The sequence below is a fragment of the Thalassophryne amazonica genome, chromosome 3 (genome assembly GCF_902500255.1).
Source record: "Thalassophryne amazonica chromosome 3, fThaAma1.1, whole genome shotgun sequence".
Lineage (NCBI taxonomy): Eukaryota > Metazoa > Chordata > Actinopteri > Batrachoidiformes > Batrachoididae > Thalassophryne > Thalassophryne amazonica.
The window spans coordinates 2,270,822-2,288,552 of NC_047105.1; the positions used below are offsets into that span (position 1 = coordinate 2,270,822).

The 17,731-nt window shown below is 43.7% G+C and overlaps 1 protein-coding gene and 1 long non-coding RNA gene across 5 annotated transcripts in view; one reads left to right on the forward strand and one right to left on the reverse strand.

Annotated features, from left to right (window-relative positions):
• cpne1 (copine I) overlaps positions 1–17,731 on the forward strand; it is a 46,387-nt gene that overhangs the window by 9,693 nt on the left and 18,963 nt on the right. For 3 of the 4 annotated variants that reach the window (XM_034164512.1, XM_034164521.1, XR_004558999.1), the window contains 12 exons: positions 13,692–13,820; positions 14,473–14,652; positions 14,859–14,933; positions 15,081–15,152; positions 15,412–15,495; positions 15,684–15,773; positions 15,859–15,957; positions 16,025–16,111; positions 16,487–16,546; positions 16,824–16,957; positions 17,045–17,099; positions 17,213–17,267. In XM_034164512.1, coding sequence (XP_034020403.1) covers positions 13,692–13,820; positions 14,473–14,652; positions 14,859–14,933; positions 15,081–15,152; positions 15,412–15,495; positions 15,684–15,773; positions 15,859–15,957; positions 16,025–16,111; positions 16,487–16,546; positions 16,824–16,957; positions 17,045–17,099; positions 17,213–17,267 — 1,120 coding nt within the window. Of the gene's footprint in view, positions 1–13,443; positions 13,449–13,691; positions 13,821–14,472; positions 14,653–14,858; positions 14,934–15,080; positions 15,153–15,411; positions 15,496–15,683; positions 15,774–15,858; positions 15,958–16,024; positions 16,112–16,486; positions 16,547–16,823; positions 16,958–17,044; positions 17,100–17,212; positions 17,268–17,731 lie in introns of those variants that run through there. The other variant, XM_034164528.1, reaches the window with a different exon arrangement.
• Positions 15,854–16,368, reverse strand: LOC117505012. The gene is made up of 3 exons (XR_004559005.1): positions 16,319–16,368; positions 16,023–16,141; positions 15,854–15,943 (listed from the first exon to the last, which is right to left on the reverse strand). It is a non-coding gene; the product is annotated as an uncharacterized LOC117505012 (long non-coding RNA).

Sequence of the window (17,731 nt, forward strand, 5' to 3'; positions counted from 1 at the left end):
AAACTGTCATCACATCCGGGACGCTGCTGACATGTCAGAGAGAAGACTCTGTCCCAGCATGCATTGCGCGCGCCAACTGTAATTTGAGGATTTACGTCAGTTTGCATCTCTTACAAAAGCACCTTTTTCTTGTCTTACACGGAAGGATCGACTTTTTTTATAACTTCATATTGTCTTGCAGTATGTTTGGTGAGTACACGTCTTATCTTTGCTTGAAAATTATTTTGGGGACTTTTTCGTACGCCCGTTTGATTGAGTGGTGTCGCATTGAAAATCTACTATCTTTAGACTCCGGTGTTACCGTTGCGGGGTACGGAGGCGGGACCTGCAAAGAATCCAAGTCATTATAAAGATACAAACCTCTCTGTGTCCACGGAGCTCTGCAGCTGCGGTTACCGAGACCGTGCGGCACTGCGGATTTTGCCACAACAAGTCTGTCCTTGCAGGCTGCCGGAGTGCCTTGCATCAAAACAGTGAGCGTAGTCTCTGGAGTTGTTGCCAAGTTGGCCACACCTCCATTCAGTAGACAGGGAGGTGGTGCTGGAGTTGGCTGCAGCTCTGCACAGCAGACACGGGGCGGTGTGAGTGGCCCGCTGCGGTGTTTACCGAGCCCGCAGACTCGGTAAGCGCATCGGAGGCAGTGAGAGCGAGGCTTCGGGGAAGAACGTCGCCCGCTGTCGATGTCGCCGCTGATCTGAGCATGCAGAGCTGTATCGCTCATTCATTGCAGCTTACTTTTGGATGCTGAAACCAGGATGTGTATAACAGTAACATTACTAACAGATAAAATCAATTTCATTTTAGAAATGGCTAGTATTGCATACACTTAACACGCGGGATCGGACTGAAGGCGCTAGTGCTCTGTCTTCTGCCACATGTCACTGCAATGTCCCGGATGTACAAACAGTTTTCGCTGACGGCCAAATTTTAGCTGCAAATTTGTCATTTTTAAATGATTTCTCTGCTGAATTACAGATTTGTGCTTGCAGATTTGCTTTACTTCATTCATAAGGGTCTTATAAATACATATCAGCTATTTCTTTCTGAGATCTGACCACATTTATTTCAATGCAGGTCTACTTTAAGTGAAAACTGTTCTTTTTGATGTAGTCACAGGAAAAGCTGCAGCTCTGTGTCCAGATGTAAACAGTGTGTCTCCAAACTTTAGGCTCCAAAATTCGACACTCTGAAAAAGTTAAGAGTTTCAGGGTGAAACAGGTCGTACTGTCGTCGTGTGCGGAGACACTTAACAGTCATGAGTACTTTTGTGTTATCTTACTAACTGGGACGTTAAAAAACGTGAGACGTGTCCTTTAAGACAGGACACGACGACACTCTGGTCAGCCACTGTCACTCAAACTGACCACAGCCCCAAATTTACAGAACTTTATGAAGTAAAACATCTTAAACTATGAACTTGTCTGGGGGGTCACTGGCTGCACAGTTGTCATGGAGGAGGAGACTATCTATGGAAAAACTTTTTTTTTTTTTTTTTTTTTTTTTTTGCCAGGCTCTAAATATGGTTCTGCTCTAAAGTTGGACATTTTAACATGGAGTCCTACGGGAATGTGCTCTGTTTGAAGCCTCATGTGGCCAATCAAGGAATGGCACTTCCACATTAGTTTCATTTCACACTGTCAGGTTGCCATTTAGTCAAAACACACCTGACTTTGGCTGAATTTGTTGTTGTTGGTAGACGGGGCGCTGTGGCGCGTCTGTCCAGAGGCAGCTGCTCTCAGAAACCATCAGCGTGTTTCTAAGAACTCAACAGACAGCTAACCGCTAACGGAGAATGTTTGATAGTGATTTGATGGGCTGTGCTGTAGATGGTGCTGTTGTCTGTCCCTGGTCCACTTGGGTTTGACGGGCTTTGATGGTTCTGTCGTATTGATAGTGTCTCTTAGTTTTAACTTTTCTTCTTTTGTTGTAAAACTGTAAAAATGTCTGTCTTGCGTCTTTTACTTTGAAAGCATAAAGCAGTGATTTCTCTGATTTTGACTAAAGGAGGAGGAGTTTGTCATTGAAGCTCCACCCGATTGTTTAGTGTATGCAGGAATATTGTGCCGATTTTCTACAGAGTCTGTGTTAGGGTTCAGTTTTACCAGCTGGTTTGGCCACTTAACGGTTAAATCAAAAGCTCAAATACTAAATCTGACATTAATAGCTGGCAAAACCATTGGTATGGTGGCAGCTGTAACTCCCCAAGAGTTGTTGGAACAGGCAATCCTCAGACTTGTAGACAATATTTTATCGGACACGTCTCATGTACTGCGCTCTGAATATACGAGGTCTATTAGAAAAGTATCCGAGCTTTTTATTTTTTTCAAAAACCATATGGATTTGAATCACGTGTGATTGCGTCAGACAAACTTGAACCCTCATGCGCATGCGTGAGTTTTTCCACGCCTGTCGGTTGCGTCATTCGCCTGTGAGCAGGCTTTGAGTGAGGAGTGGTCCAGCCCCCTCGGCGGATTTTCATTGCCAGGAAATGGCAGAGTGATTTGGGCTTTTTTTCCCATCAGAATTTTTTCAGAAACTGTTAGAGACTGGCAGCTGGAAACCATTAGAAAAATTTATCTGGCTTTCGGTGAAAATGTTACGGGCTTGGTAGAGATTACGGAGTGTTACTGTCACTTTAAGGACGGCCCCCAGCGGCTGTGGGGCGCGCCGTGCTCTGAAGCCGCCATCGACAGGCTGAACAACCATTTCATTTCTAAACGGATGGCTGTATGGATCCGTGACCATCGTGTGCCATTTCTCTGGTTATCACAAGAGCTGGACATCAACCATTTTCCGTCAGATTTCACTTTTAACAAGAGATTTTGTTATGGAAAGAGGAGCGGAGGCTTTGCGCGGTGCCGCATGGCACACAGCAATGCCGTAATGAATCTCACGGAACCGACAGGCGTGGAAAAACTCACGCATGCGCACGAGCGTTAAAGCTTGTCTGACGCAATCACACGTGATTCAAATCCATATGGTTTTTGAAAAAAGTAATAAGGTCGGATACTTTTCTAATAGACCTCGTATTTTACTTTAATTTTGATCTATGAATGTCGTTTTTGGTGGTTGTGTTGGTTGTATTTTAATTTTGATCTATGATGTCGTTGTTTTTGGTGGTTGTGTTGGTTGTACAGTGGTCCCACGTTTATCGTGGGATTTATGTTCTAAAAATAATACGCGATAAACGAAATCTGCGAAGTAGTCAGCGCTATTTTTTGCCGTTATAGATGTTTTAAGGCTGTAAAACCCCTCACTACACACTTTATACACTTTTCTCAAACATGCATTAACATTTTCTCACTTTTCTCTCCTGTGTAAACACTCTCTTTTTTCTTCTGGGTGAGAAGATGATAAACAGACACACGCAGAACTCTCTCTTCGCTCACTGCCTCCGGAGGTACGGATGCGGGACCCGCAAAAAATCCAAGTCCTCTCTCGGTGGCCATGGAGCTCTGCGGCTGCGGTCAACAGGTCCAGAACCTACGCTCGCTGTTTTCGTGCGGAATCAAAACAGCGAGCGTAGTCTCTGGACGTGTTGCCAGATTTGGCGCAGCGCCGCACAGCAGACAGGAGGGTGGTGTGAGTGGCCCGCTGCTGTGTTTACCGAGCCCAGACTCAGTAAGCGCATCGGAGGCAGTGAGAGCAATCGCGGTAATGCCGACCGGTGCCGCGACTGGCCCGCCTGATAATTTTCAATTTATTTTCATTTATATCGCGCCAAATCACAACAGAGTTGCCTCAAAGCGCTTCACACAGGTAAGGTCTAACCTTACCAACCCCCAGAACAACAGTGGTAAGGAAAAACTCCCTCTGAGGAAGAAACCTCAAGCAGACCAGACTCAAAGGGGTGACCCTCTGCTTGGGCCATGATACAAAACATAAATTAACAGAACAATTCATGGACGAATATACAAGAAATGCTATTGGCGCACAGGACAGGAGCATCGCCAACATGAACACAACTCCCATCTCTGGATGGAGCTGCACCTTAAACAGAGAGGAAAAAACAGAATCAGGCATCAAAGCCAAAAAATACTGTATAATTTGTCAGCATTAAACAACAAGAAAAACAGAGAAATACTAAGGTGATCGCCGGCCACTAGCCCTAAACTTCACTAAAAGACCCAGAATTTAGGTAAAGTTGAGGCCGCGGCCCGCTCCAATTACTAATAAAATGAATTAAGAGTAAAAAGCGTAAAACAAAACTGTACCAGTATGCTAGCCATATGAAAGGGAAAATAAGTGCGTCTTAAGTCTGGACTTGAAAGTCTCCACAGAATCTGACTGTTTTGACGCAGGGAGATCATTCCACAGAACAGGGGCACGATAAGAGAAAGCTCTGTGACCCACAGACTTCTTATTCACCATAGGGACACAAAGTAGTCCTGCACCCTGAGAACGTAAAGCCCGGGCCGGTACATAAGGTTTAATTAGGTCGGCTAGGTAGGAGGGTGCCAGTCCATGAATAATTTTCTAGGTTAGTAGCAGAACCTTAAACTCTGATGTCACTGGGACAGGAAGCCAGTGAAGAGACGCCAAAATGGGTGTAATGTGGTTGAACTTTCTGCTTCTTGTCAGAAGTCTGGCTGCAGCATTTTGAACCACTTGGAGACCCCTAATGCTAGACTGCGGTAAACCAGAAAAAAAAGAACATTGCAGTAGTCCAATCTAGAAGAGATAAATGCATGGATCAGGGTCTCAGCATCAGCCATAGACAGGATGGGATGAATCTTCGCTATATTTCGCAGGTGGAAGAAAGCAGTCCTAGTAATAGTTCTAATGTGGAGGCCAACGAAGGATCAAAAATTACCCCAAGGTTCCTCACTTTGTTAGTGTGATGTATGACACACGAGCCGAGGCTGAGCGTTAACTGGTCAAATTGATGCCGATGTCTCACTGGACCAAGAACCATCATTTCAGTCTTATCAGAGTTTAAAAGTAGGAAGTTTCTAGACATCGAATTTCTCACTGCTGCAAGGCAATCTTCTAAGGATTTTATGTGAACGAGATTACCAGCAGTTATCGGCATATATGAGTATCATCTGCATAGCAGTGAAAGGTAATCCCAAAACACCGCAATATGTGCCCAAGAGGTGCTATATAAAGGGAGAAAAGCAGGGGGCCTAAGACAGACCCCTGTGGAACACCAAATTTCATGTCACTAAGGTTAGAAGTAGTGTTACTGTACAAAACAGTGAGAACGACTGGATAGATCAACCATGCAAGGGCACTCCCAGTAATCCCAAAGTAATGCTCCAACCTATCAAGTAGAATATGATGATCCACGGTATCAAATGCAGCACTGAGATCTAACAGCAACAGAACCGCAGTGGTGTCCGAATCCATTGTAAGCAGAAGATCATTTACCACTTTAGTGAGAGCCGTCTCTGTGGAATGATATTTTCTAAAAGCAGACTGCAGTGGCTCAAAGAGATTACAACCCCTGGCAAAAATTATGGAGTCACCGGCCTCGGAGGATGTTCATTCAGTTGTTTAATTTTGTAGAAAAAAAGCAGATCACAGACATGACACAAAACTAAAGTCATTTCAAATGACAACTTTCTGGCTTTAAGAAACACTATAAGAAATCAGGAAAAAAAATTGTGGCAGTCAGTAACGGTTACTTTTTTAGACCAAGCAGAGGGAAAAAAATATGGAATCACTCAATTCTGAGGAAAAAATGATGGAATCATGAAAAACAGAACTCTCCAACACATCACTAGTATTTTGTTGCACCACCTCTGGCTTTTATAACAGCTTGCAGTCTCTGAGCCATGGACTTAATGAGTGACAAACAGTACTCTTCATCAATCTGGCTCCAACTTTCTCTGATTGCTGTTGCCAGATCAGCTTTGCAGCTTGGAGCCTTGTCATGGACCATTTTCTTCAACTTCCACCAATGATTTTCAACTGGATTAAGATCCGGACTAATTGCAGGCCATGACATTGACCCTATGTGCCTTTTTGCAAGGAATGTTTTCAGTTTTTGCTCTATGGCAAAATGCATTATCATCTTGAAAAATGATTTCATCATCCCTAAACATCCTTTCAATTGATGGGATAAGAAAAGTGTCCAAAATATCAACGTAAACTTGTGCATTTATTGATGATGTAATGACAGCCATCTCCCCAGTGCCTTTACCTGACATGCAGCCCCATATCATCAATGACTGTGGAAATTTACATGTTCTCTTCAGGCAGTCATCTTTATAAATCTCATTGGAACGGTACCAAACAAAAGTTCCAGCATCATCACCTTGCCCAATGCAGATTCGAGATTCATCACTGAATATGACTTTCATCCAGTCATCCACAGTCCACGATTGCTTTTCCTTAGCCCATTGTAACCTTGTTTTTTTTCTGTTTAGGTGTTAATGATGGCTTTCGTTTAGCTTTTCTGTATGTAAATCCCATTTCCTTTAGGCGGTTTCTTAAAGTTCGGTCACAGACGTTGACTCCAGTTTCCTCCCATTCGTTCCTCATTTGTTTTGTTGTGCATTTTCGATTTTTGAGACATATTGCTTTGTTTTCTGTCTTGACTCTTGACGTCTTCCTTGGTCTACCAGTATGTTTGCCTTTAACAACCTTCCCATGTTGTTTGTATTTGGTCCAGAGTTTAGACACAGCTGACTGTGAACAACCAACATCTTTTGCAACATTGCGTGATTTACCCTCTTTCAAGAGTTTGATAATCCTCTCCTTTGTTTCAATTGACATCTCTCGTGTTGGAGCCATGATTCATGTCAGTCCACTTGGTGCAACAGCTCTCCAAGGTGTGTTCACTCCTTTTTAGATGCAGACTAACGAGCAGATCTGATTTGATGCAGGTGTTTAGTTTTGGGGATGAAAATTTACAGGGTGATTCCATATTTTTTTTTTCCCTCTGCTGGGTCTAAAAAAGTAACCGTTACTGACTGCCACAATTTTTTTTTCCTGATTTCTTAAAGTGTTTCTTAAAGCCAGAAAGTTGCCATTTGAAATGACTTTAGTTTTGTGTCATGTCTGTGATCTGCTTTTTTTCTACAAAATTAAACAACTGAATGAACATCCTCCGAGGCCGGTGATTCCATAATTTTTGCCAGGGGTTGTATTCTCAGTAAGATAGTCTACGAGCTGCCGTGACACCAGTTTTTGCAGAATTTTAGAGAAAAATGATAGATTTGATATCAGCCTATAGTTTTTCAATACACTAGGGTCAAGATTAGGTTTCTTAAGTAATGGTTTAATCACTGCAGATTTGAAACATTTAGGAACAGATCCAGAAGTTAAAGATTAATAATTTCCAGTACAGTTGGCCCAAGAGTGGGCCACAGGTCCTTAAACAGTTTTGTTGGTATAGGATCAAATAAACAGGTTGTGCTTTTTGTTGACATTACGAGTTTTGTCAGCATGCCTAGTGAGATACTATCAATTTCTGTAAATCTAGGTAATACCTCAGTAGTGGCTCCCACCTCAATAGCAGGGTGTAGTGGCTGGATTAAGGCATGCCGGGATATGTTTAACCTGATGTCTTCTATTTTCTTCCCAAAGTAATCCACGAAATCTTGTGCTGTAAAAGGAGAGCGAACTATAGGTGGTTGTCCATGCAAAAGTGTTGCCACCATGTGGAACAAGAACTTTGAGTTATGCTTGTTTTTGTTGATCAAATCAGAGTAGTAAGTCCACTTTGTAGCCAATAATGCATGCTTATAGTCTAAGATAGCATCACGCCACGCAAGGTGAAATACTTCTAATTTTGAACGACGCCATTTCCGTTGTAGACCTCTTGCTTTATGCTTGAGGTCACGCAGATAATCATTGAACCAAGGTGACTGGGGGAGCGCGGTTTTAACACAGGTGGTGCAATCATGTCGAGTGTCGTTTTGAGCACTGAGTTTAAACTATCCACCGGTCTGTCTATTGACTCGGTATTTGTCATATGTGAAGCTAAGACATCAGGCAGTCTAGCTTCGAGTTCAGTCTTAGTTGAGGAGTTGATGCATCACCGTAAAGATATATAAGGTTGTTGTTCCACTAAACACAGCAGCGAAACTGTAAACTTAATGAGTGAGTGATCAGACACCACTGATGTAAGAGGTGTCAGATCCCGCTTTATATAAATATATATAAAAACCAGCTCTCCGTCTCTGGGGTCCGACCTTCGTGTCTCCGCGGGTATTACCCGGCAGGGCTGCACAAAGGCTGTTTAAGCTGGTGGCGAGGAGATTCGTCTAGCCGCTCACTGCCTCCATCCGGACGTCCACCCCGCTGACGCTGATCTCGCACCCCGGTCGAATAGCCTCCTTCTGGAACCAGGATACGAGCCGGCCACGCCCGTTAACGGCAGCTCTCCTCTTATGGATCAGGGCTCTTGGAATGTTGCTAGATTTTAAATTTAGTGACTCGTACAGCGAGTCCCCAGGATGCGTTAATTTCGTTAAAAACCAGACTAACCTTTTAGAGCACTTTTTGATGTTATACACCCAAAAAACTTTAACTTTTACACCTTAAGAAGAATCAATAAATCCAATGTCCGAGCCTTAACACTTTGACTGCATGCTTGGATATTTATTGCAGGTTTGCAAGGGCTGACAACATAATCAAAATCGGTTATATGATAATTTCACAAAAGTAATTCAAATATGATCAGAAAAATAATTGGCAGAGATTCTTGTTTTCGATTCAATAATGCTGTCCGATCTTACTCCGACTGGACTGGATTAACTTCTTAACAAATTTTCTAGGAGTGACGGAAGGAGGTTTTTTGATATTAAAATCCCCAGTTCGATGGACTTGGTCTCCTCTTCATCAGCTTTTAGTTGTTAGCTGACCACGATCCTTGTATGATGTTGTAATCCTTCAGGAAATAATCCACATAAGAGTTTATATCCTTCGGGAAATAAATCCACATAAGAGGTTATTCCTTCTTCAATCAACCAAAAGTTGATCTAATCCATACTGGTACGATGTGATGTTCCATGAGAGAGAAAACGTTGAAACTTCCCCACTCAGACTTAAGGCCAGTGGTTATTCTCCAATGCTCTGCTACTCCGTGACTGGACGGCCTGAGTGGGAGTTGAAAAACTCTCTCAAATAATCTCTTACGTCTCCAATCCTCTCGCTCCTCGATTCCAATTGCAGCTCACAAGATGGTCAAGTCTTGTGATCTCCTCGTAGCAGCGGAGAAGTGACAACAGCACCTCTCCCTGGAAGAATAACCCTGTTTCCTGTTGTTTTGCAGTTTTTATATGAAACTCGTTGTTGCTGAGTTGATCTTGGTTACCATAGGGATAGTGGTGACTCAAAACCTCCCCTCCCTACTCCTTTCTTTTACTGGAAGCCATCTGGAGAACATTTCCTGGCTGCCGGTAACTGATGTCCCGGTTGTCAGTAACTAAGGTGACTCAGTTCCTGTTTTTCTGCCCAACACAACTTTTTCCGAGAATTCATACTTTCTAAATCATGTCACATCAATCACATTAATCATATTCAATCATCTCATTACAACTCTTTTTCACATAATACAATTTATATGATCATATACAAACATTTCCATTCCTTATTATTCACTTCATATCTTATCACATCTTAATGTTCTGAACAGTTGTTTTTATCATCAGCTCTTCTGGCCTCGCTTGCGACATCATTAACTTCCTTTTTTGTCTCTGCCTCTGCACAAAACAACTTCTTCCTCTTTCTGACTGTATGAAAAACAACTTATATAATCATTCTTTTCACTTATTTGTAACATACATTTTCTAATCAACTCTTACTATTATTACATTAATAGTTCATTTAATCATACTTGTTATGTTGGAATCATTCTTAGATATTTCTTTTAACACATTGATACTTCATTTGATCATACTTTGTCATTTTAAAATCATCTTAGACATATTCCATCGTCTTCACCACTGAGTTCATCCCGTGGGCCTCTCCATCTGCAATGGAAAAGTCCGGTATGACCTCACTTACTCCAGGAAAGTACCAAACACTGTCCAGTTTATTCCAACATGTGTATTAATCCAATGGCACGTAATATATTCCAAGATGAAAACAAGCTGAAAGCAAGCTTAGTCATCTTTCTTGACAGAGGCATGATGTCAATATTCGTGAGAGCAATACCACGTGCAAGAACCAGATCCAGGGTATTTCCACTAATGTGCGTCGAATCCCGAATGCATTGCCGAAATCCTAATGCATCCACAGTTTCCATAAATGATTTGCAGAGGGGATCAGAAGGCTTATTTATATGAATGTTAGTCACCAATGATCAGAATGTTATCTACACTAGTTGACAATTTAGAGATGAATGCACCAAATTCATCTAAGAATTCAGAATATGGGCCAGGAGGCCTATATACAGTGACAAGGTAATACGACTGATTTTTATTCTTCTGACCTTGGCAATATGTAATATCCTGAGCAGAGCGGAGAATCAGATGCTCAAATGAGTGATAGTTGTAACCCCCAACAGCTAATAAGCTAAATCTAGGTTTATAAATAAGAGCAACACCCCCACCTTGCTTCGCATCATGAGTGACTCAAAATCCTCAAAAGTGATCTTATGTTAATGAGACCCAGTCTAAGGACCTCACTGGGGTTGACAGTTGAACTGTTTGGGTTTAGGGGTGGTTCCAGAGTAGCATATATAAGATGCCTAGAAGTAGGTTTGGGTTTAAGACATTCCATGCGCGTTGTAGGTAGCAGACACGAAATCTTTGGTATTGCTGGATCAACCACTGGACCATCCTCAATTTCAGCATCATCCAATATAGTAATGGGTATTAAGTTTCGAAAGCATATCCCTCTGATTTTTATGGACACTACGGAAGCAGGCCACAGTCTCAACTTGTTGAAATTCCCTCCCTGGCAAATAAACTGCACTATCACCACAGTGGATTTTCTGCACTAAATTTCCCGCTAAGCTAATGGATTCCACATCCACATTTGTCATAAGCCTTGCAGGGTCTCTAATCACTTGCTCCATGGCCTGCTGTAGAGTCCTAATGTTACACTCCCTTTCGAGCTCTATGTTCGCAGACAAGATGGCGGCGCCTTCCCCCAGTAGGGTGGAGGCCGTCCGGCATCAGCAAGCCACGGTGGCCCCAGAACGAAGGCCAGTTATCAATAAAGCTAAAGCCTTGCTGTCTACAAAACTGCACCAGCCACCTATTTAATGCGGTGGTTTGAATCATATTTGTCTAATAGATTACAATTTGTTCATGTAAATGGGGAATCTTCTTCACAGACTAAAGTTAATTATGGAGTTCCACAAGGTTCTGTGCTAGGACCAATTTTATTCACTTTATATATGCTTCCCTTAGGCAGTATTATTAGACGGTATTGCTTAAATTTTCATTGTTACGCAGATGATACCCAGCTTTATCTATCCATGAAGCCAGAGGACACACACCAATTAGCTAAACTGCAGGATTGTCTTACAGACATAAAGACATGGATGACCTCTAATTTCCTGCTTTTAAACTCAGATAAAACTGAAGTTATTGTACTTGGCCCCACAAATCTTAGAAACATGGTGTCTAACCAGATCCTTACTCTGGATGGCATTACCCTGACCTCTAGTAATACTGTGAGAAATCTTGGAGTCATTTTTGATCAGGATATGTCATTCAAAGCGCATATTAAACAAATATGTAGGACTGCTTTTTTGCATTTACGCAATATCTCTAAAATCAGAAAGGTCTTGTCTCAGAGTGATGCTGAAAAACTAATTCATGCATTTATTTCCTCTAGGCTGGACTATTGTAATTCATTATTATCAGGTTGTCCTAAAAGTTCCCTAAAAAGCCTTCAGTTAATTCAAAATGCTGCAGCTAGAGTGCTGACGGGGACTAGAAGGAGAGAGCATATCTCACCCATATTGGCCTCTCTTCATTGGCTTCCTGTTAATTCTAGAATAGAATTTAAAATTCTTCTTCTTACTTATAAGGTTTTGAATAATCAGGTCCCATCTTATCTTAGGGACCTCGTAGTACCATATCACCCCAATAGAGCGCTTCGCTCTCAGACTGCAGGCTTACTTGTAGTTCCTAGGGTTTGTAAGAGTAGAATGGGAGGCAGAGCCTTCAGCTTTCAGGCTCCTCTCCTGTGGAACCAGCTCCCAATTCAGATCAGGGAGACAGACACCCTCTCTACTTTTAAGATTAGGCTTAAAACTTTCCTTTTTGCTAAAGCTTATAGTTAGGGCTGGATCAGGTGACCCTGAACCATCCCTTAGTTATGCTGCTATAGACGTAGACTGCTGGGGGGTTCCCATGATGCACTGTTTCTTTCTCTTTTTGCTCTGTATGCACCACTCTGCATTTAATCATTAGTGATCGATCTCTGCTCCCCTCCACAGCATAGTCTTTTTCCTGGTTCTCTCCCTCAGCCCCAACCAGTCCCAGCAGAAGACTGCCCCTCCCTGAGCCTGGTTCTGCTGGAGGTTTCTTCCTGTTAAAAGGGAGTTTTTCCTTCCCACTGTAGCCAAGTGCTTGCTCACAGGGGGTCGTTTTGACCGTTGGGGTTTTACATCATTATTGTATGGCCTTGCCTTACAATATAAAGCGCCTTGGGGCAACTGTTTGTTGTGATTTGGCGCTATATAAAAAAAAAATTGATTGATTGATAATGATGTCAGCCTGCTAAACGCTTCATCAGTACCCCGGGAGGGGAGGGGACCAGAGACTATTAATCGATGCCGACACATCTTTCTGGCAAGGTCACAAGTCCTCTCTATGTCCATTTTTGTGACCTCTGAGTGCTTCATCCCGATATCATTGGTCCCAACGTGAATAAATATGTGACTATATCTCATGTCATGTTCCTTCGTCTGTCTTCCCTTCTGCAGCATCAGCACCCTAAGATGAAATGCAGTGTCGGGAGCTCTGGCCCCAGGAATATATTTAACGTCAGCGGGCGTCTGTAACCTGACATCGCGAGTGATAGAATCCCCTATCACTAAAGTCCGGTGTTTCGGCCTGGAGACAGGAGTGGAAGTCACTTGTGGGCTCAGAGAATTCACATCTGGCAAATCCAAGGGGGAGAACCGATTCACAGTTCGCACTGGCGAGTGTGATCGGGGTGCCACAACCGGGCACCAAGCCCTACGGGGCTTCCTCCGCCTAGCCACAGTCCGAATGCTGTCCTCCATAGCCGGCGTTTCTAAGCTAATGCTAATGGGCTCGCTAGCCGGCCCAACACTAACCTCATCTGGAGTGGCTGTAACATCTAACTCGACTGCGCTAAGAAGCTCTAACTTACGGACACGGCTCTCTAAGAGAGCCACCCTATCTTCCAACATCACGCAGGATAAAGACGCAGAACACAATGCGCTGTTAAAAAAAAAAAAAAAGCATGCAAAATTGCACCAAAAAAAAATCAGCGAAACTGCGAGGCCACGAAAGGTGAACCGCGCTATAGCGAGGGACCACTGTATTTTGATCTATGATGTAGTTGCGTTGGTTGTATTTTAAGTTTGATCTATGATGTCGTCGTTTTTGTGGTTGCGTTTTAATTTTCATCTATGATGTCGTCGTTTTTGGTGGTTGTGTTGTTTATGCAGCAGACCCCTCTGTTCAAGACAAATTTCTTCCCAGGGAGACGAGTAAAGACACTTTGGCTATGTGGTTTAAACCACTTTGAGTTATTAATGTTCTGCTGGTTGGTGAGTGGATTGATGCTAATCCTGACTCCGCCTCTGTCAGATGGCGGACTGCGTCGCTAAGGTGGAACTGTGCGTTTCCTGCTCCAGCCTGCTGGATAAAGATGTCGGATCAAAGTCGGACCCTCTGTGTGTTCTCCTGCAGCGCTCTGGAGACAACAAATGGACTGAGGTGTGTTCACGTTGCCTGACTCCACCCACATGGTGCTGCTTCTTTTTAAAAATGTTTTATTGTATTTATAAACCTAATGTAGTTTAATCCAGAACACTGAAGACGATTCATCCAAAGACTTTAGCTGTCTTTGTTGTGACAAATCATTGTTTCACAAAAGTACTTTTTTTTTTCTTTTCCATCATTGAATAACCTGAAATATGATAAATGTATTATTTAAAAAAAAAACTTGCTGTGTTCTTTCATTTGAGATGGGACACATGGAGGCTTAAAACTGAAAATGTGCACAATGTAATTTAATTTCTGTAAAAAAAAAAAATCGCCTCGAACATAAAATCTGTGTTCTTAAAATTCTTCACCGTGCATAAACGTGGTGATGCTCTGAACGTAGACTGATCCTGTTTCATAGCAGACTCAGATTATCAGCTGAGTATCAGGACTTTGTGGCTGATCACCAGCACTGTCATTTTAATATGCGCTGCGGCGCACCATGTGCACGGTTTGTCTCACTGAATCCAAAGTGCAGTTAAAGGGAAATATGTGTGCACAGGATGAGTACAGATGGCACATAGTGTGATTTTTGCATTTCAGCAAATCACCATAGCTACAAGGTTTGACCGCAGGTGAGTTTAAATGCTCCGCCTCCCTCCAGGTGGATCGCACCGAGCAGGTGATGAACTCCTGCAGTCCATCGTTCAGTCGGCGCCTCAGACTGGACTACCACTTTGAAACTGTTCAGAATCTGAAGCTGGCTGTGTACGACATCGACAACTCTACATCGGACCTCAGCGATGATGACTTCCTGGGAGGGGTGGAGCTAACCCTGGGACAGGTACGAGCACCTCCCTCACATTATTCAAGTTTGATCAAGTCACAGCATCTGGTCCCAACACACATCTGATGTGTTTGGCTCTGGACAACACCATCAGGTGTGTTTTCACCATCTGCTACGACCTGTTCTGGTCTTGGTTAAACGTGGACTGTTGCGGGTCAACTCGGACTTTGTGTTTGTTCTGATTTTTGTCTCTGTTGTTTCAGATCGTTTCCAGTAAAACTTTGACTCGTCCTCTGCAGCTGAAGAAAGACAAACCTGCAGGAAAAGGATCCATCACTGTACGTAGCTCACCGTCGCACAACACGCACACAAAAAGAGGAACGTGACCATGTTGAACAGATTCCAACAACAACACCCCGTCCATCCATAATCTGGGTCCGTGTGTTGACAGGAAGGATGATTGAAGGTTTATTGTGTTTGTCCAGATCACAGCAGAACAAGTCATGGACAACCGAGCTATTCAGCTGGAGGTGGAGGCCAAGAACCTGGACAAGAAGGTCTGTAGTCTTCATCCTTTACTCAGCTTTTACACTCTTTATTATAAACCCTGCTGTCACGTGACACACACACACACACACACTGCATCAGTGTCCATAAGTGTCGCATGAAGTAAAAAAAAAATAAAAAAAAAACCCTGCTTGTCAAATGAGTGAAAATAAATAATCGAAACAGTTCGAGTCCTGGTAGATTTATGGCTGTAGGTTCAGGATCCAGATCTGGTGCAGTGACTCTGGTATTTTTGGTTCATGTGTTCAGGACACATTTGGGAAGTCTGATCCATTTCTGGAGATCTTAAAGCAGGGAGGTGATGGAAAATGGCAACTGGCTCATAGAACAGAGGTATGTACAGAACCCCCGGGGGGGGACTCCTGACCCGAACCCCCTTTTGTTAAAATCATGTTTTCATGTTTGAGCCTCTTCAGGACCCTGTGACCTCCTGAAGTCCAGTTTGGTGGGTTAGAACCAGATGGGTGTGTATGTGGATCCTGCAGGTCAGAAGCTGAATTTGATGCTGTTGGTGTGTGCAGGTGGTGAAGAACACGCTGAGTCCCTGCTGGAAGATGTTCAGTGTTCCTCTGCAGACCTTCTGCTCTTGTGATCTGGAAGGACTGCTGAAGGTGCTGTTGGACGGGTGCAGGTGTGCTAGTCTGCTGTTTATTCCAGGTGTGCTTTAATTGAACACACTTCCCTCCCCCCATGCAGGTGGATTGTTCTGATTACGACAGTGATGGAAGTCATGATCTGATCGGCTCTTTCACCACAAAGGTCTCAGAGCTGCAGAAAGCGGCTCTTGGGTCTCCGGTCAGTGTGCCTTCAGATTGTCCTGAGGTTGTCATAGAGGTCATACTGATCTGTGGTCATGTGACAGGTGGAGTTTGAGTGTGTCCACCCGGACAAAAAGAAGAAGAAGAAGAGCTACAAGAACTCTGGTGTCGTCATCATCAAGAGCTGCAAGGTTGAGTCTGCCTACATTACCCATAGTTCCCTGCTTTCAACAGGATAGATTGTTCCACAGTCTCCTCTTTTTATTTCATTATTTTTCTTGTGTCCGGTTTATACAGTCAAAAATCTGCTTATTTAGAGTCTGCTGCTTTCCCTGTCCTGAGCAAGGCAGCATCTCTACATCTGGAGTTGGTCTCTGGGCACTAGACTGTGGCTGCACACTGCCCCTAGTGGTTGGATTTGTCTAACTAATTACGACAGTTAAATGCAGAGGACACATTTTGTTATGACATAAATATCGGAAGATGGCCACACGCCTGAACAATCAGAAATAAGAGGTGTGTGTGTGTGTGTGTGTGTGTGTGTGTGCGTGCGTGTGCACGAGCAGCTGCAGACTCAGTACAGCTTCCTGGACTACATGATGGCCGGCTGTCAGATCAACTTCACGGTACGTTGAATCCACGCCTGCGCGTTAAGACACGCTCACACCAAATGTTTTAATCGGGACATAAGTAAAGGCTTTTTAATAATGATGAGTTTTATTTGGAATGTGAATGTGATCAAACCGCAGCAATCAACTAATGAAGACTGTAAATTAAATGTGAAGTTGAAACAACCCCCCCCCCCCCCCCCCCCGCGGCTCAGAAAGACCTCCCACAGCAGGTTCCTGTTGGCAGACCTTAGCCCCGCCCACTTTCATAGGTGTTTCCTGCTGCAACCTGCAGGTGGGCATCGACTTCACCGGCTCTAACGGAGACCCTCGCTTGCCCTCCTCCCTCCACTACATGAGTCCAGACGGGTTGAACCAGTACCTCAACGCTCTGTGGTCGGTGGGTCAGGTGGTCCAGGACTATGACACGTGAGTACAGCGTCACACCAGCGTGCCCCCAGAGTGTCGCGGCTGCTCCGTGCCGCGCTCTGACCTGGGCTTTGGGTTCTGTTTCAGGGATAAGCTCTTCCCAGCATTTGGATTTGGAGCCAAACTGCCTCCAGACTATCAGGTCAGCCCCGCCTCCAATCACTTATCTCTCTTCCTATTGGTGACAGCACTGCTAACTTTCTCAGCAGCCAATCAGGGCACAGCTGGTCATCTTTAATGTTGTCACTTCTGCAGGCCGCTCACCATGAGTTCGCACTGAACTTTAACCCCACCAACCCCTACTGCCAGGGTAAGACACAGAGACACACACAGAGACATAGAGACAGAGACACACACACACACACTGAACAAAAATATAAAGACTTTAGTGTTCGCTCCCATATTTCATGAGCTGAACTCAAAGATCTAAAACATTTTCTAAATGTTTCAGTCAAATACTGTTGACAGATTTGTCTAAATGTGTGTTCGTGAGCACTTCAGTTTTGCCCAGATAATAATCTGTCCCAGATCAAGATGCTGATTAGACAGCATGATTGTTACACAGGTGTGTCTTAGTATGCCGTCAGATCGGCACCAAAACCACACTCGCGTGAAAAATGTGTTCACATGTTGATGTTAACTGTGCCCTCGCAAATTATCACTACGCGCTCGTGGACCAGCACCCCCCCAGAAGTTGATTTCCTGCTCTCTCATTTGAAACATCTGGCACTGGGGGAGGGAACCATGTCAGCACTGGCTCTGCTGTGATTGGCT